The sequence below is a fragment of the Triplophysa dalaica genome, chromosome 21, assembly GCF_015846415.1.
Source record: "Triplophysa dalaica isolate WHDGS20190420 chromosome 21, ASM1584641v1, whole genome shotgun sequence".
NCBI classification, from domain to species: Eukaryota; Metazoa; Chordata; class Actinopteri; order Cypriniformes; family Nemacheilidae; genus Triplophysa; species Triplophysa dalaica.
Window position 1 is genome coordinate 7,459,298 of NC_079562.1, and position 24,788 is coordinate 7,484,085.

The window sequence follows — 24,788 nt, forward strand, 5'->3', positions numbered from 1 at the left end:
CAGCCAGTATGATCCTACAGCTCAAGATAACATGAAAGAATGTCTGAAGGAGTGAGCACTCCCCAGGCACTAGTGTTTCATTCTACTGTTTGCATATGATAATAGCAAACAGGTGAACTTTAAGTGAACACAGACATGTAGTGCAGCCAGGTAACACTCGAACTTTACAAACCTTAAAGGGGTCATATTGCGCAAACACATGTTTTTACGTGTCTTTGTTGTGTTGAAAGTCGCCTATGCAAGCAGTAGACACGTAAAATTGCAAAAATGAAATTGTCGGAACAAAAGATGCATTCTATCTAAAAGCGATTGCTCACCCAGACCTGCCTGAAACGCCTCGTGTAACCACACCCCCACAAAACTACGTAAGCTCGTGGTATGATTTTACTAAGACCGCCCAAATGTATACGCATGTCAGTCCTGTCAGTACAATTGCTTTGGAACCTGATGTTCCAAATTTGGTAAGAGGCGATACATTTCCATCACACGCTTGCAGTTTTCCACCAATCACTACGCACTGGTTAACTGGCCAATCATAGCACACCTCGCTTTCTGAGCGATGAGCTTTGTAAAAAATCTGCGCGTTTCAGAGAGGTGGGGCAAAGAGGAGTTTCAAACATGCTTGGTATGTGGTAACCTTAAATTGTGTATACACATTACATTACATCAAAAAGTGACCATAATATTAGTTTTAGCCGTGTAATATCACCCCTTTGAAGATAAGTATTGGTCCAAATAATTAAAATACAACTTTATTATGACTTCACTGCAAATAATTGATGACAGATGGCACATGCTTTCGTTTCAAACACTTAAGAGATAATGTGGTAAAAAGGCAATTTTATTGAGAATGTCTTTATGGTGGTAACAAAAGCAGTGTAATTGAGCAATTGAAATGTAACATGTTGCTGTCTTAATCAATCAATCAATCAATCATGATTCATTTAAGAGGAAAAACAACAGAATGAGGAAAAAAGACTGGAATATCATAACATTCTAGCTCCCTTCAAATCAATATAAAACACAGGATTTTTAAAACAAGATAATGATCTCAAAAGTCTTTATATGGCATGGTCGAGAACATATAGGCATGATTGTATAATATAGAATTACTTCTCATCAATAAAATATAATTTTATAGCACGATAGAGAAAAAAGTCCAGTTTTACTGTACTGTGCTGTGAAATATATGTATAGACATTTTATTAGATCATTTCAAACATCTATTATAATTCAAATGCATGTTGGCACTGGACATTTATTGCCAAAACATTTTAGAAATTTTTCCAAGGCAAACAATTACTTGATTCGGTGGTTCTAAAGTCCCAAAATAAACAAAATGCCATTATGCATATTAACTATTCTACTTAATAACGTAATTCTTGGCATTACAAAATAAAATTAATACCATGTAGTAATAGGCATAGTGCGCAGTCTTAATATACCCCCCAATCACCAACAACATTATTATTTTCAGTGAAATTTTCTCTTCCACCAAAATATCCAGTTTGCTGAAGACGTGCATTGTTCTTTGGTTAGTTTCTAGCTAACATTTTAATGCAGCATGTAAATATATGGCAGATTATGATCTGAGATTGTTAAGTGATATACTCAAATCTCATAACTACTGTACAGCAGAAAGAGCCAAGCATATACCAGCATTCTAGGTTTATATTGCATATCATAAAAAAGCTGTGCAAGTGCCATGATGCGTCACAAAAGGCTAATAGTGATTGCAAATCTACAGTTAAGGGTAATAAAGGCACCTCTATCATAAAAAATATAAAAACTATACTTAACCATACAGAAAAAAATATATCTATAAAGAAGAACAGTAACAAACTCATTTTCAGATGAAATGAGGAATGATATCCATGATGGATGACAAAAGAAATATGATTTACAAAGACTGTAAAGAAATAATAATGTAATATATAAAAGAGTATATATAAAGCAAAATGTAAAGAGGAAAACGAGTGGTATTCAACAGCTCAACATTCCTACTAAAGACTGCCTCTAGTGGTGGTCCACAGTAATTCTAACCAACTCTATACCTATTTGTATATTATTTAGATATCTTCTATTGCCAACCTGTGTCTATTTGGTTGGCGCGGGTGGGTTGACTGGAATGAGGTTTCTAATTTTAAAGTATGACACAAGCTGATTAGGCACTTCAGCCAGAACACTCTGAGCCAGAGCTTCTTTGGGTGCCTGAAGAGAGAGAAACAAATATTATCATTAATTAAAGTATATATTTTCAAAAGACCAAATCTTATCTGTAAATCAAAGAATTTCGAATCTTAAGTAGCTCTTACATTGGCAAACTGTTTAAAGGGCACAAACTGTACAATATCTCTGGCCGCAGGTTCACCAGACAAAGATTTGAGAACTCCATTGTCCCCATCCAAAACCTCCATTGCCTTAAAGTCTGCCTCTCCCACACCCACTATGATTATGGACATAGGCAGTTTGGAGCTGTTCACAATGGCTTGTCTGGTCTGGTCCATATCAGTGATTTCTCCATCAGTGATGATCAACAGCACAAAGTATTGCTAATGGAAAGAAATGGAAAGAGTTGTTAAGCATTCATGGGTAGAAAAACCCATAGCCGATAACAGATCAGAATAGCTTTTAAACGCATCAGAGCGAATGAGCTATGACAGTACACTCACAGCAGCATTTGTTTGCTGGGCCGCTCCGGCTGCAATGCGGGCCACATGATTGATAATTGGGGAGAAGTTGGTGGGACCATAGAGACGGACCAGGGGCAAAGCTGTACGGTACGCTTCCACAATGCCCTGTACTCCTGCACGATGTGAAAGATCAAAGCAAATGTAATACAAAAGTCATCTTATAAAATTTTAAGTACTTTTTTGAAGCTGCGACTCTCACCTTGACAAAAAGGGCTACTGGGATTGAAGTTCAATGCAAACTCATGGGACACCTAAGAAATTAGAACATGCAGTTCTCAAAACTCATTTCACTTCTGTGACACTTTCAAAAGTAAAATATTTAATTAAACAAAGAGAATGAGAATGAGTTTGGTAAAACAATTCCTAACAAGCTATTTCTCTACTGGTGGTGCGTAGGTCATTGCATCAGAAAATGAAGGTTGCTTTAAGTTTAACATCCTTTAAATAATATAAAATAAGAAAATAAGAACATCTAACCTTGAAGTCTGGAGGCACTTGGGCACCAAATCCAAAGGCTGGAAAAAGTTTATCACTGCCAAGAAAAAATATATATACTTGATGAAAAACGACTGCCATCTTCTGATAAAAATGGGTATGACAGCCTAAATTAGGAATCATATGTGAATTTCCATTCCACTGTACATAGCTGTTGCAGCTGGACAAAATCAAAGACAAAGCCCAAAACAGCAAAAATCTCATGTCATTGGAGACTAAAAAAACGTTCTTACGTGTCATAGTCTTGGACTACCTGACCAACAGACCAGATGGCTGACAGATACTGATTCACTCCATTAGGACTGAGAAAGTGCAGAGAGTCAGGAGAGCGGGGGTCTCCATTAGAGCCAGTGAAGTCAATGCCCACCTGAAACCAACAAACACTCACTGTTAGTCATACTACCAATGCTTCTGCTTGTATTGTTCTTAAATGTAGGTTGCTTCGGATGAAATCGTCTGCTCAATTGATCGATTGCAGGAAAAAAAAACACCTGCTATAATAATCAAATATTGCACCACGACTGATCCTACCGTGAAGTTAATTTGGCATCCTCCCATCACATAATCCAAAAATGAATACTGTGTCTCTAGCTGCAAGAGAATAAAAGGATTGTGATTATTAAAAAGACAAAATCTATGTGAAACAGTTTTATATAAAAGTTACACTATTCTCTTAACACAGATCTGATGCTAATAAAATTTCTTGCATGTGTTAAACCTTTTGATAAGAAAACAACATTAGATCAAACCTTGCAATTTTTAATCCTGATGACTCCAGAGTTCTTATAACTCTTTTTCTTCTTTTGCTTGTCTGGATGAATGCAGTCAATCTCTACCTGTAACATCAAAACACTTTTAGTTTTTCACAACGGGATACAACTAAATAAGCTGAGGTATAATGCCAATACAATAAACATTTATGTGAAGAGAAGAAAAAAGGTTGTTTTCTAAACGCAAAGGGGGGACACAGTGTAGGTGGGAGTCTCACCGGAGAGCCATGAACTGCTTTCTGCATTTCAGACACATTAGTTTGAAACACACCAATGAGATCATGAGAGCCATCGCTATCATAATCAAAACATTGAACCTACAAGAAAAGGCCAAAGAGAGAAAGAAAAGACAGACTTTTAGGGAAGACTGACAAAAGATGCATCCTGCTCACCGCATTGTCTTTAGCCTCCATTAGTTTAGCGGTGGTGCAGGTGAACTCTCCTATCATGTCTGAGCTTGTGTCTTCATCCTTATCGTAACAAACAACCTAGCAATGAGACAAAGTCTTAGTCTAAGGACTAGCAAAGCTGCGGCAACTGAAAGTATATTGCCCACTATACATACAGTACATCCACAGTCTTTGTGACTTTTTCTGCCATTAAAGCTAATCCCTTCTTAGGTCAAATGGATTCACTTCTAGTTTTTGATTTAAGTACACGAGGAAGTGGAAAATAAACACTATGCTTTACTTCTATTTGTTATTGTGTTTGACAGTTCCACTCCCAAATGCAACCTAGGATATCCTGAACTGAGCTGAATGTATCATCATTTAAACAAAAAGACACTACAAGGTGTTACCTTGATTGGTTTGTTTAGGTCGCCGTTGCAGAATGTATGCAAGGAAACTGTGAACTTTTTCCAAGAAGGATTCAAATTATTCTTGACGACCTGTCAGAAACAAAACAAGGTCAACATAAAGCACACAAATAAAACACATTCAACAGCAATGAAAACATTTCAATGTTTTGCACACACACACAAACAGAACATAACATAACTGGCACAATAAGAGTTGAAAAGTACCTCTGTCCTGTACACTAGCTGCCATTTCCCATCTTCTTCCTGCTTAAAAAACTCCAGGAATGGATCAGATTTCCCAAACATATCCTGATAAAGAGAATAAATGATTTTTACTTTTATTTATTAAAAAGTAATTATTTTAATTTTTTTACTTGAAATACAAATTATAAATGGGATCAATATTTGCCTTCTTATCCAAGTTTTTGGCTTCCATTTCCAGCACAATAGCCCTGTTGTCCTTCACTTCCTCAGCTGTGATCTGAGACAGAAAAATACAAACGTATTAAGACTTCTGATTGGCTAAGCTGTGCGGAAATAAACTCTTGCCATTCTAACCACATCAGTCAGAGAAACAAAAAAATCATTGGGTACGTAATTGGTTTAGCATGGCTTACAGAAATGAATTAACAACACTAACTTTTAAACAGTTTGGATATGCAAATGTTATTATTTAAAGCATTTATATATAAATTCCATTCAACCGTGAAGTCACCTAAAGATAAAGATGTACAAAATATGCAAATGAATAAAAATTGGCACAGCATGCCTAGAGTCTTTTGACTTTGAAACGTTTGCTTAACCATTATTGTCATGAATAAATATTAGAAGAGTTTCTATTGTTACAAACCGTTATTGTGCCTTTGCCGGCTGGTTTTGCTGCTTTGAGCTGAAGGGGTCTGGTGAGCTTCCTACTTGACACAATCTGTGGCAAAAGAACACAAATTAAGTTTAATATTTTGTAAACATTAAAATTGATAGTTTCTGCTGGAATTATGAATGTTATAACTGTCCTTGTGGGTTAAGGATAAAATCCACTGCGTATTTTAACCCTGCTTAAAATGTAACATACCTGGCCAAGGGTACATTCAAAGCCTCCCAGGAAGTCATCATCTTTGAGATCAACAGACTTGTTGTCAATGTCATAGATGCCAAACTTCAGTTTCTGCACCTTCTCAAAGTGGTAGTCAAGATGAAGCTTTGTGGAGAAATCCGGGTCCTGGCAATTCTTCACCCTCTCTGTGCGGTCCACCTGTGACAAACCAACAATTCAGATATGAGTCATTGCTGAAAATAACGAGGCACATACTTGCTTTTGTATTGTATTGTGTGTGCTCTCATACCTCTGCCCATTGATCCTCCCCAACACTTTGCAGCAGAACACAGAGTGGATCAGACTTGGATCCAACATCTTTATCCAGCAGATTATTGCAAGAGATGGAGAGCTCGACTTTTGACACACACTGAACGGCCATCTGTAAAGCACAACAGACACAAACTTGTAAAAACGTTCTACCTCAAATTAAAAACACGTCAGAGAATAATGAATAAAGCGTGTACATTGTGATGACGTAGATGTTTGAGTTCCTGTATCCGATAGTAGTAAAAAAGTTAGACTCATAGGAATTAAAGCACAAACAGATACAATATTTTTTTTTATTGTAAGTCCTTTTGAATAAACCCATCACACAAATGCATGAATGTAAATAAATGTGAATGAATGCTTCTGAAAAACGCAAAGAGCACGAGAATGATCAGCAGTAACGTGAAAGTACATTATTAAAGTAAAATAACAGTTCACATAGCTTTACATCCAACAAGGCTCCAATTGACACAACTAACTTACTCATTGTAAAATATAAAAAGCAAATATGTTCATGCAAATGCCGTGACCGGTTGCCTTCGTGTCAGTATATAAAAGAGCCATTTCAAAAGACACGAGTCACGCCTTAAAGTCTAAAAAGCGTGAAAACACACATTTTGCATTACATATCGGCGCGAAACAAACCTAAACACACATTCCGTTCCTACACGAGCTTACAAATCCTACTATGAATAAAAGAACAGCATACCCTCAGATACTTTAACGCTGTAAATATGTGCTCGATGAATCCGTATCGAAACTCTACTAGCTTCTCCGCGACTCCACCCTGACACGTTCTCGTCATCTAACATGAGCATATGCACTGCTGGGCGGCCATTCACGGTCTCCCGACGTACAACGCTATTGGTGGAAGCGCCAGCAGAGCTCCGTTTCCATTGGCCGAACGTCTGTCAATCACTGCACAAGCCCCGCAGTGCAGATCATGTGAAACAAAACCACTCACGATTCACTTCCACACATGGCGATGGAAGTACACACAAGATAAAAAAATATGAAACCCCACAAATACTCGTGTTGGGAACCGACACTCCTTGCGAACCAAGAGAGAATACACAAATAGTCCGAAAAAAAGCGAACTTTTAACGATACTCCCAAATGCACGAGGGCAACATTTTGAGGCGTAACGTAGGGGTGCAGAACAATAAATAAATGTTTACAAAACAGGTACATGTTCATCATTGAGCTTTAAGTGGAAATATTTGTTGCCTTGCAAACAATACGTACTCTTATAATAAATAATAGCTTTTTATTAAACATGGGTACACTTTAAATTCATAGACGACAAGCGATGCAGGAAACAACAAGATGCTTTATGTTTAAGGGGTGATCTGCGTTGATCTGTAACTGCAATAACTAGTCTCGACTGGTTAAAAGCATATGTCGTGTGCAACAGCCATTCACTCGACTAATAACCACAGCGCGGTTTGCCTCTCCGCTATGTCTCCATGGAAACAGATTCCACAACTAGGCCAAGTCATAGAAAAGGGATAGAAACAGTAAATGTCTGTCTTCATTGTGCCCATTTTGCGGGCTAATCTATCATCGTGATGGAGTAATCAAAATATGCATTCGTCAGTATGTCTTTATAAGGTTTAATCGATGCTTTGCCAGATCCAACATTTCAACGTCAGCTTCAAAATTCAACCAGACACATTATGGCCCGGTTTCACAGACAAGGCTAGTCCTAGACTAAAATGAATGTGTGACCTGTCCAAATTGAATATAACTTGCCCAGAAATATAACCGTGCCATTTTTTGTCTCAAGGTGCACACCGATAATGTATTTTTATAAAAGTGACATAAATATTAAACCATTGAGGGACAATTCAAGTAAGGTATAGTCCTGGCTTAAGCTAAGCCTCTTCTGTGAAACCGGGCCTATAACTGTTCCCATAAGCTACACACGTCCTATAAATATGCATTGTTTCAGTTGAAAACCAGCATAATACGATGCAACGCTCAAAGTTGTAATGTTTTATACTGAACATTATAATTTGACCAAAACTGAAACAAGCAGTCAGATATGAACAGGAAGGTACTCAAAAATACTGAGTCGATGCTTGGTATGAAAGCACTTCAGCAGTCTTAGTGATGCAAATCAATTCCCCAAAACACAGGTTCACGCTACAGGTTTTTTCTTCTCCAAAAGAGCAAGCGCTAATACATTTGGTACGTTAAAGTTCATTTTACAGCAGTTCTTATGTCAATAGTTTGCACTTACCTGAACATCAGCATGTTAACCAGGAATTAAGGTTCAGCATCAAAAGGCACAAATGAATAAAAGAAAGCTAGTCAACAAAGCTTGAGTACAGCTTGAGAAGAGGGAAAGGGCAGAAATGCACTCATTTGGAGTACAAACATTTCAGCAGTGCAAAAATTCAAGCAAAACACAAAGAAAACTCCACAAATGTGTGCTTCAGAGCAGACTAAGTGCAAGAAAATCCAAAACATGAAAGAACAGCAAGGAATCCTCAATTGACCTGATAGAAATACATTAAGTGCAGAAATCTTTTAGAAGCCATGGAGTGAAATCCACATTCCTAAATAAAGTGTAGGCACACTATTCGATTACTCTTATAAAAATGTGTATAAAACAACATTGGACAGCATAGTATGCCTTTGCCAGTATAACCCACAGCCAAAACACCCTCACACAGTCTGCATGCAAAGTGCTTGTCCTCTTCAATAATAAAACATTATCGGAACAAAATTCTTACACAGCCCAATTCAAAAATCCATGCCTTTAATCTGTCATATGGACATACACTGCATTTCATACAGCCATGTTGCACAATTGTGTCAGAATTGTATTGGTATCAAATCCATGCGCTCTGAAAAGCTGATTCGGGATGTTTTATAAATAAGATCACAATAGATTGTTGCTATTTAGTGTAGCATAAACCCAACTAATGGCATTTCTAGCTAATTTTGTTTCCATACTCAACATCTCCAATTCGAAGACAATAACCATTTAACTACGGAGAATGCTTTTAAGATTAATGTTAATCTGTGGTAACAAAACATTACATAAAAGGGTGCATCTATCTTTTCTCATAAACAGACAACACAATCTAAGTAAGCCTAACCACAAATGTCATAGCACTATGAAACAAATCTTTATAATCAATTTTTTGCTCGAGGATAAAGTTACATCTCTGTAATAAAACCTGCATGAAACCCTGGGTTACATTTGGAATATGTATTTCACATGGGAAACAAAAGTCACAGCAAATCACTTTATTGTTCATATGTGAACAAAACAAAATACCAAGACAGGAGAAAATACAATACCTTGACGTGTCATTATTTCAGGAATGGCATTTTATTGAAAAAATAGATCAGCTGGAAAATATTTACAAAGAAAACAAGCGCTGGAAAGTCAAAATAAACTAACAACTGATCCAATTCATGAACACTAAAAAAACCAAACATCCAAAAAAAGGAAGAAAGCCATTATCAAACACCACAGCAAACATTGTGAAGAGAGCAAGGCAAAAAAACAACAACAGTAAAATGCTTTCATATACATAACATTACAATGCCGCATTTGCTTCACAAACCCGCTTAGCATTTACAGTGAAGTATTGGCTTGATATCTCAGGCTTTAAAAGCAAACCGATGTGACGGCAACATATATTCATAAAGACACTGACATTTGCATTTTATTGACAGAGGAAAACATCTTTCAGCAGAGAGATTTAAACTGAAGTGTGGACACAATGCTTGGCAGCACTTGGTTTGTACCTCAGAAAGAAATGAGTGTATGCGGCAAGATGAAACATCACTTGAGTAAAACGTTCAAACTTGAGCAGAAATACAAAACAAAGAATTCTGGGAGTTTAAATCATACTTGCCAACTAATATGCTCCAGCATAGCTACTTGAACATACCACTTAGATGCGCCTTTTCAAATCTGAACTAAATCATGATTGGCATGAAGTCTTTTATTACAAAAATCTTAGAGGAATTTTAGAAGAAATTGTGTCCTCAATGGTTTCATGCTTCATGTAACCTCTACGATCTTTTATACATACAGAAAAAATATTGAATACTTGTTAGTTTCTTTTTCTGTGCATAAAAACATAAGCGTAGGTAATTATTCAGAAATCTGTGTTATTAGAAAAGAACCTTCGCAAAGACTAAAATGTTTTTCATCCCAAAGTGATCTTAACTTTCCTCGCCCCAATCGGCCGATCATTCAGGTCCATAACAGCAGCCATTGCTTCATCATGTGAGTCAAAAGCAACCATTGCTTCCCCAGTGGGCAAACCTTTCTCATTGAATTGTAAACAGACAGAGCCAGGCAACACTTGATATCCATAAAAGAAATCAATGATCTCATCGGCTGTGACAGTAAATGGCATGTTCTGAATTTTGACAATAGTAGGACGTGGATTACCTGGACCACCGCTAGATGGCCCTCTAAGATTTTCATTGGCTGGCCTCTGACCTTGGCTGCCTCCACGATTTTGGCCAACCGCTTTATGTGAAGATCCATTATCAAAAGGTGGCATACCCCTTAATGCCTCTGGTGCGCCAATGAAGCCAGAAGGCACACCGTTAACACCAGGTCTGAAACCTGGGTGCTCTAAAATAGGAACAGGTAAAGGTCCTCCGACCATTGGTGGGGGACCTGCAAGTGAGACATCACCCATTGGTGCACCAAGCTGTGGCAAAGGTGGCGGACCTGCCATGCCGTTACCTGGGGCTACAAAAGGATTGGCAAACGGGGGACCATTACCAAGGGCTCCCACCGCATTCCTGAGAAAACTGAACTCATCTCCTGTCATACCTGGAAAAGCATGCGGAGGTTGTGGAATTTGGGGCTGTGCCTGTGAATGTGGATGGGCATAAGAATTCCCTTTCTGTCCTCTTTTAGACTGTGAAGGAGGATTTCTCTCAACCTCTTTCATCTGGTCACCAGTTATCAAGTGCACAAAGGCATCTCTGCCGTTTAACTTTTGCCTGTGTAGTCTCTCTGCTTTATGTGCATCCTCCTCGGATTTAAACTGCACAATAGCTTGGCCAAGTCCATTACCGTTAGCATCAACCAGCACCTTTAGACTCTCCTCAACCAACTGAATCCCATCAAGAAACAGACGGACATCTTTTTTTGTCACGTTATAGGGGATGTTTGTTATGTGAGCACAATTCTTGGCATTCTTCCCATCTGCGCTATTTTTGTAATCGCCCTGGAAACCTTGCATTCGTTTGCGAATCGTGTCTATCTTTTCATACATGTTTTTTTGTGTGATAGGGTGTACCTGTATAAACCGGCTACCCATGTACTGCATGTGGCATCCAAGGGCAGCTTTGTAGTCGGTTTCATTTCTGAACTCCAAAAATCCCTCACCGGTTGCCCTGCCATTGGGTCCATATGCAATGTAAATACTGTCTTCAACAATGTCAAGGTTTTTGAAAAACTCAAAGATCTGCTTGTTCTCTGCCTCATATGGGAGTCCCTTCAAATACACACAGAATTCTAATTTATGGGGGGACCGTGATCTAGCTCTGTCGCGCCCAGAGGGTGATGGCGAGTCGACACTTCTGCGATGATGTCTACTAAAATCTAAGTCACCTCTCACTTCACCAGGGCCTGTATGCACACTTTCTCTCCACTGTCTCTCTGTAGCAGGATAAATCTCAACAAATCTTTGGCCTATCATTCCTGAATTCCTTTTCAAGGCCTCAAAAGAATCTTGGGGTGAGAAAAACTTTACCAACGACCTGCCATTGTTTCTTCCCAAGTGGTCTTTGAGCAAACAAACAGACTCGACCCCAAATCCCTGAAAAAAATCTCTAACTTCATTTTCATTGACTGTAAACGGAAGACCATGCAAATGAATATACAACTCATCTGGGTTAGTTGGTGCCGATTTCAAATGAGGTTGAAGGTTGAGGGGGTTTAGAGGGTTCATGGGATTCAGGAACATCTGATTTGGATTTCCGAGAGACATTGGACCAGAGGCAGCTAAACCACCTGGGGGTGGGACACCTGGGTTAAATGGAGGAAGTGCGGACATGGCATGGTGTTGCATGTGTGCTATGGGGGGGCCTTGAGGCACTGACGTTAGGGGATTTACGGCCGGCATTGGAGGCAATGTGGATACTGGCGGTGGTACTGGTATAGGGGGCATTGGAGGCAAGTTTGGCATTGTGGGCAAGGGAGGTATAGGAGGGGGTACAGAGTTCAAAGATGACATGGATGTTGTCATAGTGGATCCCAAGCTAAGATTTGGGCTGCTGAAACTATTAAAGTTTGGGGGCATGCTTCCCATTGTAGTGGTTGAAAAGGTAGGGACAGTCTTGTTGCTGGCAGACTCGTGTGCCGAGACTGCTGTAGTGGCTGTAGATGAAGTCGTATTACTAAAACCTTGCGAAGTAGTTGACAAGTTGCCCCTTCCACTTCCACCAGTGCTGACCGGTGGACCTGGCCTACTGCCATTTCCAGTGGCCACATCGGCACTTCCTGATTCAAAACGCCTACGGCTCAGCTCGATCATGTTTTGCATTTCGGTTTTGCTACTCAGTAACAGAGACACCTTGGAACCTTTGATTGCCCCCCCAGTGCGCATCATTCCGAGCCTTGCATCTTCATCTGTGGCGAACACGATAAAAGCCTCACCGTGTTCGCCCCCTACAATATGCACACCACCATCCGGGATGGTCAATCCAGAGAAGAAATGGCGTATGTCCATGGTCCCAGCCACAATGGGAAGACCCTGCAAACGGATGACCACAGCCATGCTGAGGTGCAACAACACACACCTGTAGATGAAAGAAGGCAGCGACTGTCAGGCTAAAAATAGAACATAAGAACACAAAGGACCAGCAAACACATCACAAGACAGCAATGTAAAGCAGGACCAAAAGTTGTTTTTGAGAAATATGACAACAGCAGAACAAACAGTAAGCAAAAAAGCAACATGAGAGTGAGATTCTGCTAAACTCTCATCAGGTTGTTTATCAGCCTTATAGTTGCTAAATCAAACGACAATACACATTACCTTTCGCAGACAGCGATAATTAAATTTCAACTTTAATATTACATTTTTACTGGGTATAGACACTTTGCAAGATGTAAACAGTGATCCAGAATCACTTCAGATATCTTTTAACTGTATTTATATCTCATATCCGAGTCAAAGACGTTAATATGTCCCATGAAAAGAAATTCACAAAAGTGATTTTATGTCCATAGAAAGCGTTAAATGTAAGTTAAATGTCTACTTTATGGTTTCAACTAAATTTTTGGAGAATAAAATGACAAAATTTGGTTGACATAATGTTACATTACCATTTATTGTAACACAATATTTATGTACAAATTCGAACAACATGCTTATTCTGACTTGTACATATTAAAATATATAAAAGAATAAGGGAGCATCTTACATTTTATTGTGCTTTAAATGAGTACAAAAATCTTATTGACAAATGGGCAAAACCTAGGGTAGTGGCAAATGAAATCAAAATTACAACTAATTAGCATTTGGGGTGAAAGTAAGAAGCCTTTTAAGATGTTATAAATTGATTTTTGTGGTAAATATGGATGATAAGATTGTCACCGAATAACATTTTAGTGAGCGTCTTCTGTCAATCAGGGAAAATATATTTTATAGGTTTGCTCAGAAAAACAAAAATGCAATTAAATTAAACAATTTAAAGCAGCTGTTTTTATGCTTCGAGACCTTTTCATCTTTGACCCACATATATACATTTATATATATATAAATGATATAAATAATAATTTAACATTTTGATAAGGTTATATATGTTTGTTGGTTGTATTATTTCAAACGTTTTGTATTTTTTAAACTGAAACAGGACCTAAATGTTGTTTACATCTTCAAAAGCGATCAACAACACGATGCAGCATGAAACCAGCTCTGACAGAAGATTGACACAACTAAAACAAGTTTATTTACTAACCACAGGGTTTGCAGTCTTACAAAAGAGATTGCAATCATAAATCATGTTTTTTTTAGCTGATGAAATATTTTAGGGCATAGCATGTCTGGAAACAATGAAATCTACTACAAAAATGTCCATTAGTTTGATAATTAATTTAATTATATAAATCTAGTTCCATCTGCCTTTTTATGATCGGAGGAACCTTGTGACCAATTGAATTCTGTGACTTTAACAAACTAATCTATTTCACATTAGTTTTCTTTTCTTATATTATTGTATGCTATTTTCTCACTATTATTGTAACAGCACCATCCTAAAATAGAAGTTTTAACCATTTAACACACTGGTCATGTAAAAAATGACAAATCAACCATCCATTAAATGTACTACTGTTCTATAATATTTAGCAAAAAACTTCTGTACGTGTTTCTAGAATCTTAATCCATTTTTCAATAATAAGAGACTTTTCTATCTCCAAAGACCCATCCAAAGCTTACCTGTATTAAAGTGCTGCTTCTTACAAGTTGCACTGGATACCCAAGCCAATCCTGACGGCAATCATTTAAAATCAATTCTCGACTGTAATAAAAAGAATAAATGGAGGCAAAAATACGTAAACAGAATTAAAATAAGCATGCCCAGTATCTCCAAGAAAACCATTCAGTGCCAGCAAATTTCCAGCTCATTTAGTTTAACAAATTTTGATACAGCGAAACAGTAAATTGAATCGTTTTGTGCCCATCAGACATTTGTCCAACTGCTTCGCAAAAAAGCCATTCACAAAATTCTTAAAACGCATGCATCTCATATATTTCATGTTGAACCAAGCAAACAAAAACAGTCACTTTCAATAGCATCAGTTGAAAATACAGAAAGGTTTTCAAACACAGATTGGAGAAAGAAAATAAGTCAGGGCATTTTAAAATACAGAAAAACAAACTTTCCATAGGGTGAGGATGTAAAATTTGATCATGTGTGATGTGGTGAGCAACATGTAAGCACAATAATATCCCCTGGAGAAAGCATCTACCTAAAGTTTTAATCTAGCTCAAGTATTTCCAGAAGAGAATATCTGTTACCACTAGACCTGGAGAAAATAGATGAAAAAGCCTCTGTATCCTGTTCCTGGTATATGCACAAACACACAATTGCCATAACTATATAAATCTTGTGAAACCTCTCTTCCAAAAAAGAAAAGAAAGAATGACCTCCACAAAACCAACCAAGTAGCCGAGTTTTGGACCCCCAAAAAAATCTGTTTCAAAAGACTTTTTTCATTCAGATGCTTTATACGCTTCATTAAGGCAATATAAGTTAAATGCCATAATACAAATATGTCAGTGGTATTTAACAATGAGATCATATAACAGACCAGGGTGACAAGACAACAACACTACACCAGTTTAAAACAAGACTAAATGGTCTTATACCGAAAACTACCTTTATTTCCAGATATCCATTCAAGCAACATTGTAACATCCATGTTTTCAAATCGCATTTCGATAGGTAACAATAAATCCACCATACGTTTTTAATATTAACGCATACAATTACAGGAGCCTCAAACTTGTCACTGTATCAGATATGAACAGCAACCAGAACACAGTCTTTGCAGCTCGGTTTTGCATAAACAACCATTAAATGAATGAGCCCAATATAGCAGAATAAACAGATGATCAGAAGTTCAAAAAAGCTTCAAACCATAGCACTGCGATTCGTTCCTGAAGGAACAGCTCAATTTTAGAATAGTTTAACAATAACAACCATGGCATGGCGTCACCAGCCATTCAAACTACAAACCAGCGAGATGACAAAATGGCGTGGAAGCGCCGTCTGAGTTTACCGGAGAAAATGGGCTGATATCGCCCACGGTGAACATACCTCGCGGGTACCCTCAATTTTACACACCAACATTTCTCAAACAATAGAAAAATAACACTGTCTTTGCACTGAAAGAAATGGCTGACTAATCGTACATTATCCATTTATATAAAAAAGCTCATTCGCTTGCTTGCAGTTCGCCATCACAATACCCTAACGTTGCCTATGTTAAAGCTGTTATTACATTTTAGCAAATGCCGACATGTTGTGTTTCACTATATATAATACAATGTGTGAATTGATGTACCCTGTATATTCTTACCGAAATTACTTGTCTTAATATATCTTTTTTTTATATAAAAAGACGTGGCCCTTCTGTAGTCGTCTTCCACCTCCTGTTCTTCAACGCCAGCTGCTCATACGAGCAGTTTGGTCGATACTGAAAAGAGGATGCGTGTGCGCAACCGCCAAACGCACTGTAGTGACGTCTAGTAGGCGGTTTTGGGCCCATGAGTGTGTACCAATGCACACACACTATGTAGTGTTCACGGATCCCGTATCACGGAGTATCAGTAGAAGTGCACAGTTCTGTAGTTCTGGCGTGGAATCTTATACTTCTCCTCGCGTCCTGTGAAGTGATGTTGATGTACCCTACCAGGTAATTTCTCGTGCAGTTTGAAGTGTCCTTCGAAGGAAGTCCACTTATCTGCGTTTGTCCAATGTTCATGTTTACAAGGCCGAACACACCCCATGAAGTACTACACTTCCCAAGTTACTATGGGACGATTTCTTTCTTTTCTTTTGTTTAATGGCGGTTTGCCAAACCAGCTTTGGGTGCATATCCGCCACCTACCGGGATGGAGTGTGAAGACCAAGGAGGAGGAAGTGGAAAATAGTAAGTGACGATTTGACGCACATGCACGGCTAACGCGTGACATCTAGCGGTAAACCGATGAACAGAGAAATTAAATACTAATGCTATTTATTTTTAAACCATGTAAATTTGTGTCTATATGTATATTTTACTTATGCATTTTCTGTGTAAAGTTTATTTTTGCGATTCAGTAAAGCTTCTTCCAAACATAGAGACTTCAAAGCCGTGAACATCATACTAAGATTATGTTTCGCAACTCAATCCCTCAATTTTATTCTGTGTTTTAAGGACAAGGCTAATTCGAGTTTCAAACAATAAAATGGTTCAAATTATATTGTGATTTTCTTTTTTTTTCCAAAAGGGGAATTGTTTTCCGACTTTTATTTTGACAATACGCAAAAGCGGAAGAAATCAGCAAACGCTTTACTTCCTGTTCTAAACGCATGGAAAGTCCACGCGGATATTTGTTTATCTGTTTTTATTCAGTTCTGTCTCGGTCGATTAGAAAAATCATTTAAAATCTTGGGACATAATGGTCCGAGCACGAAGGTAGATATATGCTCCATGTATTGGTTGGCAATGGCACGCAATAGATATATTCGATTCAGATTTTAAGCGTTCTAATATTTTCTTTCAGTGAACAAACTATACTAAGAATTAACATCTGAATTATAATAAAAAAATACATAAACTGCTTAGTAATATTACTGTATATCAATGCAATATATATATATATATATATATAAATAATGCATAATTTGTAAGAAAAATTGCAAATACGCCAGTTTTATGTTCCGTTTCTTTATTTTTAGGGCAGTTAAAAGGCCTAGATCAAAGAAACAACAGCAGTATGACAGTGATGACCCCGATGCTTATAAGGACGAAGTTATTCCAGATAAGGTGACTTGGGATGTGGGATCAAATTTATTGTGTTTGTGTGCATTTTGCGTTCTTTTTCCTTCTTGGTTGTAAATACCTGCATCGTTTTCCTCTTACCAGAAATCTTCCAAATATGTGGAGGATAAAATAGATGAATTCCACAATGAAAAAATCCAAGTAAGTTAAATTCCTCTTCATGTTCTTCTTGTATGAGCTGCTTTGACACTGAAAATAAATATTTGGCTTATGATCTGTAGAAACTTTTGGCTCGAGGGGTTCAAGAAGACAGCGATCAAGAGGATGAATTGGAAGAGGTAAGCAATTGTAGAATGGTTGAATTTAATGTTGTATTTTGTATTAAGGTATAAAGCTTCGTTAATGGTAACTGTGTAAGCTTTTCAGCTTTGTTTGTTGAGCATGGTTGTTTGTTTCTTTCAGGAGGAAGTCATGCCCTTGACTCTCCAAGAGTCTTCTGATGAAGACAATGAAGAGCAAGGAGACAATGATGAAGAAGGAACAGATATGGAAAGTGACCTGGAAGGGAAAAAATATGATGGTAATGTATTAACATATCCCAACATCACTGCGTAACTTAACAGGCATTGTTTTTCAAACAATTAAAATAACTAGTGTTACATTATTTTGAGAATCTTTACATACCTCATTTTGTTACTTAACTCCTGTTTGCATCCTTATAGATCTCCCAAATGAAATGGCTTGGGGAAACAAAAAGAAGATATTCTATGATTCAGACTATGTCACCAAAAGTAAGCATAGATGTAAACATGTACTCATGTATGATATTATTCTTTACATGTTACATCTGTATAAAATATATATATAGTTTGCACTTTCTATAAAGTATGGTTGGTTTGCACATTTTGCAGAGGGTAAATCTCTTCAAGAGATTGAGGCTGAAGATAAGGAAGAAGAAGAGGAGGCCCAAAACATTCAACGGAGATTGGCTGCCAACCTGAGCGAGGAAGACTATGATCTAAATCTGTTTGAGGTTCTACATAACTTTAGTGCTCTAAGGATTTCAGCAGAGTTCAGATATTTGCCATAGATCACTCATAAGTCTTTGTACTATTTCTGTGGTTTGTTAGGACTTTGCAGCGGAGGTAGAAGCAGAGAAGGCAGTTGAAACGGAGGAAAGGATTGTCAAGGACTTGAAGACAATGTCACAGAAAGAAAAGATCAAACTGCTAAAGAAAGAGTCACCAGAATTGTTGGAACTTATCCAGGATTTCAAAGCAAAGGTAAGACGCCTAAAGCAATGTTTGCACGACCAGGTTTCATTCAAGACTTTATAAGTGTTTTAATGCAGTGCTGTTATATTGCTAAATGTATGTCAAATGTAAAAAATGTCATGGCTTGCACAGCTCACCGAGTTAAAGGATGAGGTTCAGCCCCTGGTGGATATGGTCAAAGATGGACGGATTCCACCTGGAAAGGTCTGTTAAATCTATAGGAGTAAGAAATATTTGCATGTAGTGGTGAATTAGATTATTAGTACTTATGTAATTACTTTAATATGGATGCTTATGTATAATCTGAATGCGTTGCTTTATTAAAACGTTTTTGCTTCCTAATAATCTTTTCATCCTATAGGGTGCAGATTATATTATTACCAAACAGCAGCTTTATCTTAAGTAAGCATCACTCAATATTTTGCATGGTGTTACACTATGATTGCACTATATTTTCACATTATACAATTCTGTATATTAGTATGAAATTTTCCTTCTTTCCAGCTATTGCACAAACATTAGTTTCTATTTGGTTCTGAAAGCTAAGCGAATTCCAGCACATAATCATCCTGTGATTGAAAGACTGCTGACCTACAGAAATGTAAGTATACTTTTTTTAACTGAATAATTTATCGGTGAATGTGGGTAGCATATGTTTTGCAACATTTTGACTGTGTGTTTGTAAGCAAAACATCTCATTATCACTTTTACAGCTGATAAATGAACTAGGCACTGTAGACGCTAGACTCGCTCCCCAACTGCGTCAGCTTCTCTCTGGAGACCAGCAGGACAGAACCGCAAAAAGATCAGTGGGTAGCAAGCGTATTAAAACTGATGTAAGTACTTTTGATTTATAGAATAATGTTAGTTTAGACATTGACCCGTTTTGCTGAGTGTAATGTGTCTTCGTGTAAGGTGGCAGAAAAGGCTGAGCTGGAGGAAGCCGAGGCGTCTGACTCAGACGAGGAAGCAAATCTGCGCTTCTATAATGCCATGGCAGAGAGGCAGAAACTCAAGAGGAAGAAGAAAGAGCCGCAGTCTGAGGATGGGTGAGTCAGCTAACGTTCAGCTCTCAGCAGTACATCATGAAAAGAGAATTAGAAACCTTACTGTCACTCAATGCTTTTTCAGATTGATGGAGGAGGTGGACGGAGATGCTAAACGAAGGATCACTTATCAGGTGATGTGTTGTTGTTTTTGGCTTTTTTTTGTTATTGTCCAATATGCCACCAGGATATCTAATAAATATAGGCAAAGCTCTCATATTCATTTTGCATTTCTTGTTTAAAGATGTCCAAGAACAAAGGTCTTACACCCAAGAGGAACAAGCTCAATCGCAATCCCAGAGTCAAGCACAGAGAAAAGTTCAGACGTGCCAAGATTCGTAGAAAGGGTCAGGTGGGTGTCAGGGTTCAAGTCCAAGTCTATAAATAAGGTCAAAGTATTTGAAATAGACATTGAATTCAGAATATGTGTTTCAGGTTGTTGAGGTCCGGCGTGAGGAGACGAGATACAGTGGAGAAATGTCCGGTATTCGTGCTGGAGTTAAGAGAAGTGTCAGACTTAAATGATAAATCTGTATCCGAATGTCAACCAAGCTTGAATGTCATATTGAAATGGATGAAAATGCGGACTGTCCGAGAAACCAACAAATATGTATCATTTAAACAGCTGCACACATGTTCCATTAAAATAATTATAAACGCAGAAAAAGATTGTGACGCAAGCTGTGCTTTTCAAAACTTGTATACTTTTTAATGAGGTGTTAAAAGGATCAATGTGTTTAAAATTATGAGCAAGATTCTGTATTCAATAGCTCTTAATGCATTTTGCAGGTTGTTGAAGACTTAACTCAAAAGCAGATTATTACAAACTGTATCATATTAGTATGATAACTTAAAGCCATTCAAGCATAAATTCACACTGTTCTCATCTGTGCTTAACCTGTTTAAGGCCAAGAAAATAATAAAACCGCAATTATGCAAATGAGAGTTCTCTGTGTAGACAGAAATTATATTAATTTCAGAACAGAACAGCTTCTGAAATACACTGAAGTATCGCAATTGTTAAACATAACTACGAGACTGATCCCACATCTGTCTTTAAGACCGATTTCAGTTAAAATAAGAAATCACAACTTTTTTTATATTTGAGACATAAATTGACTGTGTGCTGCGGTCAGATTGCTGACAATCTTATCCTCAATTTCTACATCTTTTTGCACTTCCTCATCTGTGAGGACTAGCTCATGTTGCGTGTCTTTAGTAACAACCACCACATAACCACGCCGTGTGTCGAGAACGTTCGCAACCACTGCCTGGTGCCTGTAAGTGTCTAATGCACGACGCGCTCTCTCCAAAAGGATGGATGGATCTGTTTCCAGCTTGAAAGAGATGACAAAAGCCTGAGGTGCCCAGTCCTTCACCAATGGGGACAGCATCTTGGGAACCATCTTCATACTTATCTATTGAGTATAAACAAACAAAGAACAACATTAAGCACTTAAAAGTGATTAAAGCATAGCACATAATTATTTTATACAACACCTGCAGTGGTCCATTGGAGGACTGAATTTTGTGCTCAGGCATTTCAGATGATGGTATGTAAAAATCAGAGACGGCAGCAGCCAAATAAAACATAGCCTTGGACCCTACGAGAAAAAGCAATATAAATGTGTACAAATGCACGAGTTCAAGTAAGCAAACAAACGAAAATTGACATGCTTTCTTTACCTATGGAACTCAATGCCTGAGCTGCAGCCTTGAGAAGATGAAGATACTCAGATAAGGTGTTGAATTCCACTGGCAGCAGTGATCCTGAAGTTTTCACTTCATGATAGCGTTTGAGAACCGTTCCAATGTTTGGAAGTACCTTCTGATCCACCACGACCTGACCACCCTCTTCCTTATCACTCTGTAATATTAAACCATCCAGTACATTGACCCCTGTGTACAACCGAGAGTACGGATAGAGAGAACGATGCCTGTGTAGAAAGATTATTGCATAACCAGAGTCCAGAAAGTACTCAGCAGAAGACGCCCCTCGCCGGCCACTGCTGAAGTTGTCTAAAAAACGTACAGTTCGGGACTCCAGAGGAACTTTAGTTCCCCCTGAGGTGATAAGAACTACTCTGCGACCGGCTGATCCATGTCGCTCTGCAAACTCGGTCATGAGCCTCCTGACCTCCTCCACATGAGATGGGACCGCAAACTCCTCAGACAGTCCCACATCCACAGTTGAGGGGTCAGAGTGGGCCATTGTAAACCTGAAAGTAAAAGTTTAAGTGTATATTTAAAATCTGTTAAACATCACATGATCCTACATAATAAATGTAGATGAAAGGTCAGGTACTTGACAACCTGCATGATCCAATTTCAAGATCCATTGAGTATATGGAGTAGTTCTGCTCTTACAAAAATGCACTATAGTTTTATTAGAATATTTGAATTACAACTACTGTGAAACAATTGGTAACAATAACAACAATTGGTAAATGCGTCAAAACCAGTTGTACACTGCTAATGTTTGCTTATCTTATTATGTTGGTGTGAATAAACATACGCAAAACGAGGGTTTTACCTGCTCACACACTCTGTGATTAAACCACCAGAAATAAAACGTGGAAAAACGTAATAGACTTGCGGATGACCCTTATAAACGTGGCCGGAGAAAGAGATAGCAGAGATGTCACTTCCCTCAACTTACAGTGTGAAATGTGCGCATGCTCAGCGGTGGCCGTTTCAGAGAGCTTCCGTGAATGTCAAAATAAAGGTTCAATAAATCTGGAGCGTTGTAATATTTATCTGAAAATATCCTCCATTGAAAATAGCAGGGAGGATCACAAAGGTCAACCGTATATTTGTGCAAAATCATAATGCTGACTTTTAGTCATCTTTTTAACAAAGGGACATATATAAGATGTATGTAATTTACCATGCATTTTTATGTCATTATAATAACAATATAATTTATACGATAATTTAATTTATTCCAATACCCATTATTCAACACAATGGTTGTAATGCAATGGCAATATGTTATGAGATCATTGTGGGCAGTAACAAATATGTAAAGTAATAGAGATCTCTGAGGGAAAATTCACAGTTGTGGTACTCCACATTCCCGAACAATCAATAATAAAAATTAAAAAGGGGAAAAGTCTCAACAACAGCACCTTCGCTTTAATAACATATATGTATAATCGTGATAACCCAAATGTTTTACGCTAGATCAATGAAGGATCTATTCACCGGCTGCAAACACCGTCGCAGCTTGGTACAGTGGGGCGTTCTCCGGCTCATGCCAAAAAAAGTAGTTCCGGATTTTTATCCGCGCAGCGACCGCTCAGTGCCCGGATGTTAGCTATTCACAGAGAAAGACGAACGAGAGCGAGAGAGGCGGAGAGGCTAGAGATACCACGGACTAACCGGTAAAGGTATTGCGGGTCTCAAACCCACGACAAACGCGGAGCGCTGACTCTCATTTCGAGGAGAGAGGGAGTCGTGATTGAAAAAAGGAAGGGGAGGGGACGGATAACTTTGACAGACCCGGACTGGCCTCAAGCAGCTGACACGAGCCCTGGTGAGTGAGCGCGAAAGAGCGGCTGAACGTTGTGAGCTTACGACATGGAGCTCGCGAAGTTGAAGTCAGGGCCCGCGAAAAATGGACGACTTTACTGTTAGTTGTGTGTCGCTGAAGTTCTGACGAAGGGGTGGGGGGACGCACGCACAGGCCTTTAGTGGTATGCTGTTGCTGCGGTCTGTCGGGGGCAGGTGGGGACAGCGAAGGCTCCACTGTCACAGGGAGAACAAGTTTAGTTAGCAAGGCAGCTAGCCGCGAATACGATTTTGTCAGACAGGTAACGTTAGTGAGAATTAGCGGCTAATTAGCAGCCTGTTTTACTTTAGCTCGTCTGCTGTTTAGTGGGTTATGTGACAGGCATTGAAGTGCAGATCTTGAAATATTTGTCACTGAAACTTAGTCAGTAAAGCGAGATGGTAACGAACTGTTCGGCTGGGAAATGCCAAACGAGCAACTTTTGATCCTGCCAACTAACAGTAGTTGGAGGTGGAGGCCGTATCTATTAATATTTTGCAAACAGACGCGCGGCAGCTGCATGTCACTGCAAATAAGAATCCCCGGCCAATTTGGGGTACCTTTACAATGTCATTAATATGCAATGCATATGTAAGATGCATTGACACTATGTTAAATTGTATGTTTTATACATACATTGTGTATGACTGATCTTTTTCAAAATGGCATGATCAAGTAAAGGTTTGGAACACCTGTCAAATATGTTAAATGAATTAAGTTAGCACTGATAACTGAATTTATGTGGGGAATTGCATCAAAGGTGGTCATTTGTCACTGATAATACTAACTTTATAGAGTTGAGGTCAGAATCGTACTCGACTGTTATATGAGCATTATGCATGGAACTAAATTTACAAGATTTCGTACAGGTCATGTCTAGATGTGATTGGAATCTTGTATATTTAAGACTTGACCATGTCTTGTTTTCTGCTGGAATGTTACCTGGTGCCTGTCAGGTATTTAGATTTCCTTCTTGCTAACTTACTCCATAAACAAACCTTAACTGTCTTTTTTGTTGTTTACATAATGTAATCCACCATAATTATGTTGTAAATAACTGCATGCAGCTTGTCGGTTCGTATTTTGCATGCAGGTTATTTTCAATTTGCCTGTTAAAACTGTCAAACGGAACCAAAGTTTCAATGGGAGTTTCCCCTCTTCATTCACTTAAAGGGTAGTGTAAGAATAGAGAGCGTTGAATTATGCACCAGCATGCTTAAAATATTGAATGACGGACATATGTGAACTACCCGCGACATATTTTCCCCACCCAGTCAGTGTGGCAATACAATAGTGAGAAAGATTCACGTTAG

General features: G+C 38.3%; 4 protein-coding genes across 7 annotated transcripts in view; 2 read left to right on the plus strand and 2 right to left on the minus strand.

The window, feature by feature from the left end:
- Window positions 1–823: 823 nt before the first annotated feature.
- On the minus strand, window positions 824–16,750 carry cpne1 (copine I). 4 transcript variants are annotated; one of them, XM_056734307.1, is made up of 16 exons: window positions 16,199–16,342; window positions 6,101–6,232; window positions 5,830–6,009; window positions 5,608–5,682; window positions 5,167–5,238; window positions 4,983–5,066; window positions 4,758–4,847; window positions 4,177–4,275; window positions 3,938–4,024; window positions 3,720–3,779; window positions 3,422–3,555; window positions 3,171–3,225; window positions 2,893–2,944; window positions 2,673–2,806; window positions 2,316–2,552; window positions 824–2,211 (listed from the first exon to the last, which is right to left on the minus strand). In XM_056734307.1, exons 2-16 carry the CDS (start codon window positions 6,230–6,232, stop codon window positions 2,098–2,100), a joined length of 1,605 nt encoding a protein of 534 aa, XP_056590285.1. In that variant the 5' UTR covers window positions 16,199–16,342; the 3' UTR covers window positions 824–2,097. The 4 variants fall into 4 exon arrangements, with proteins under 4 accessions (XP_056590285.1, XP_056590283.1, XP_056590284.1 ...); XM_056734305.1 differs by lacking the exon at window positions 16,199–16,342 and adding an exon at window positions 6,830–7,162; XM_056734306.1 differs by lacking the exons at window positions 4,177–4,275; window positions 16,199–16,342 and adding exons at window positions 4,351–4,446; window positions 6,830–7,159.
- Window positions 16,751–17,162: 412 nt separating this feature from the next.
- Window positions 17,163–20,870, plus strand: utp3 (UTP3 small subunit processome component). Its single transcript, XM_056735642.1, has 16 exons — window positions 17,163–17,299; window positions 17,563–17,650; window positions 17,750–17,806; window positions 17,887–17,943; window positions 18,068–18,185; window positions 18,328–18,396; window positions 18,517–18,638; window positions 18,736–18,888; window positions 19,012–19,083; window positions 19,241–19,281; window positions 19,384–19,480; window positions 19,593–19,715; window positions 19,795–19,928; window positions 20,011–20,059; window positions 20,170–20,277; window positions 20,361–20,870. The coding sequence occupies exons 1-16, from the start codon at window positions 17,283–17,285 to the stop codon at window positions 20,448–20,450; spliced, it is 1,395 nt and encodes a 464-aa protein (XP_056591620.1). The 5' UTR covers window positions 17,163–17,282; the 3' UTR covers window positions 20,451–20,870.
- A 149-nt stretch (window positions 20,871–21,019) lies between these two features.
- ppcs (phosphopantothenoylcysteine synthetase) lies at window positions 21,020–22,592 on the minus strand. The gene is made up of 4 exons (XM_056735643.1): window positions 22,459–22,592; window positions 21,612–22,144; window positions 21,426–21,529; window positions 21,020–21,343 (listed from the first exon to the last, which is right to left on the minus strand). The coding sequence occupies exons 2-4, from the start codon at window positions 22,135–22,137 to the stop codon at window positions 21,023–21,025; spliced, it is 951 nt and encodes a 316-aa protein (XP_056591621.1). The 5' UTR covers window positions 22,138–22,144; window positions 22,459–22,592; the 3' UTR covers window positions 21,020–21,022.
- A 654-nt stretch (window positions 22,593–23,246) lies between these two features.
- Window positions 23,247–24,788, plus strand: part of foxj3 (forkhead box J3) — a 71,362-nt gene continuing 69,820 nt past the window's right edge. The window contains exon 1 of the mRNA XM_056734945.1: window positions 23,247–23,460. The gene's annotated coding sequence lies outside the window, so the exon portion shown is untranslated. The remainder of the gene's footprint in view (window positions 23,461–24,788) is intronic.

What these genes read in the sequence shown, in the direction of transcription:
- cpne1 (XM_056734304.1), bottom strand. Translation starts at nt 12,887, where the DNA reads ATGGCTGTGGTCATCCGTTTGCAGGGTCTTCCCATTGTGGCTGGGACC.
- utp3 (XM_056735642.1), top strand. An exon ending in TCCACAATGAAAAAATCCAA is followed by an intron (nt 17,807 to 17,886) that starts GTAAGTTAAATT and finishes TATGATCTGTAG; the next exon opens with AAACTTTTGGCTCGAGGGGT. An exon ending in GACGGATTCCACCTGGAAAG is followed by an intron (nt 19,084 to 19,240) that starts GTCTGTTAAATC and finishes TTCATCCTATAG; the next exon opens with GGTGCAGATTATATTATTAC.
- ppcs (XM_056735643.1), bottom strand. Translation starts at nt 22,137, where the DNA reads ATGGCCCACTCTGACCCCTCAACTGTGGATGTGGGACTGTCTGAGGAG. An exon ending in TCAGGCATTGAGTTCCATAG is followed by an intron (nt 21,530 to 21,611) that starts GTAAAGAAAGCA and finishes TTTTTCTCGTAG; the next exon opens with GGTCCAAGGCTATGTTTTAT. An exon ending in CCTCCAATGGACCACTGCAG is followed by an intron (nt 21,344 to 21,425) that starts GTGTTGTATAAA and finishes TATACTCAATAG; the next exon opens with ATAAGTATGAAGATGGTTCC.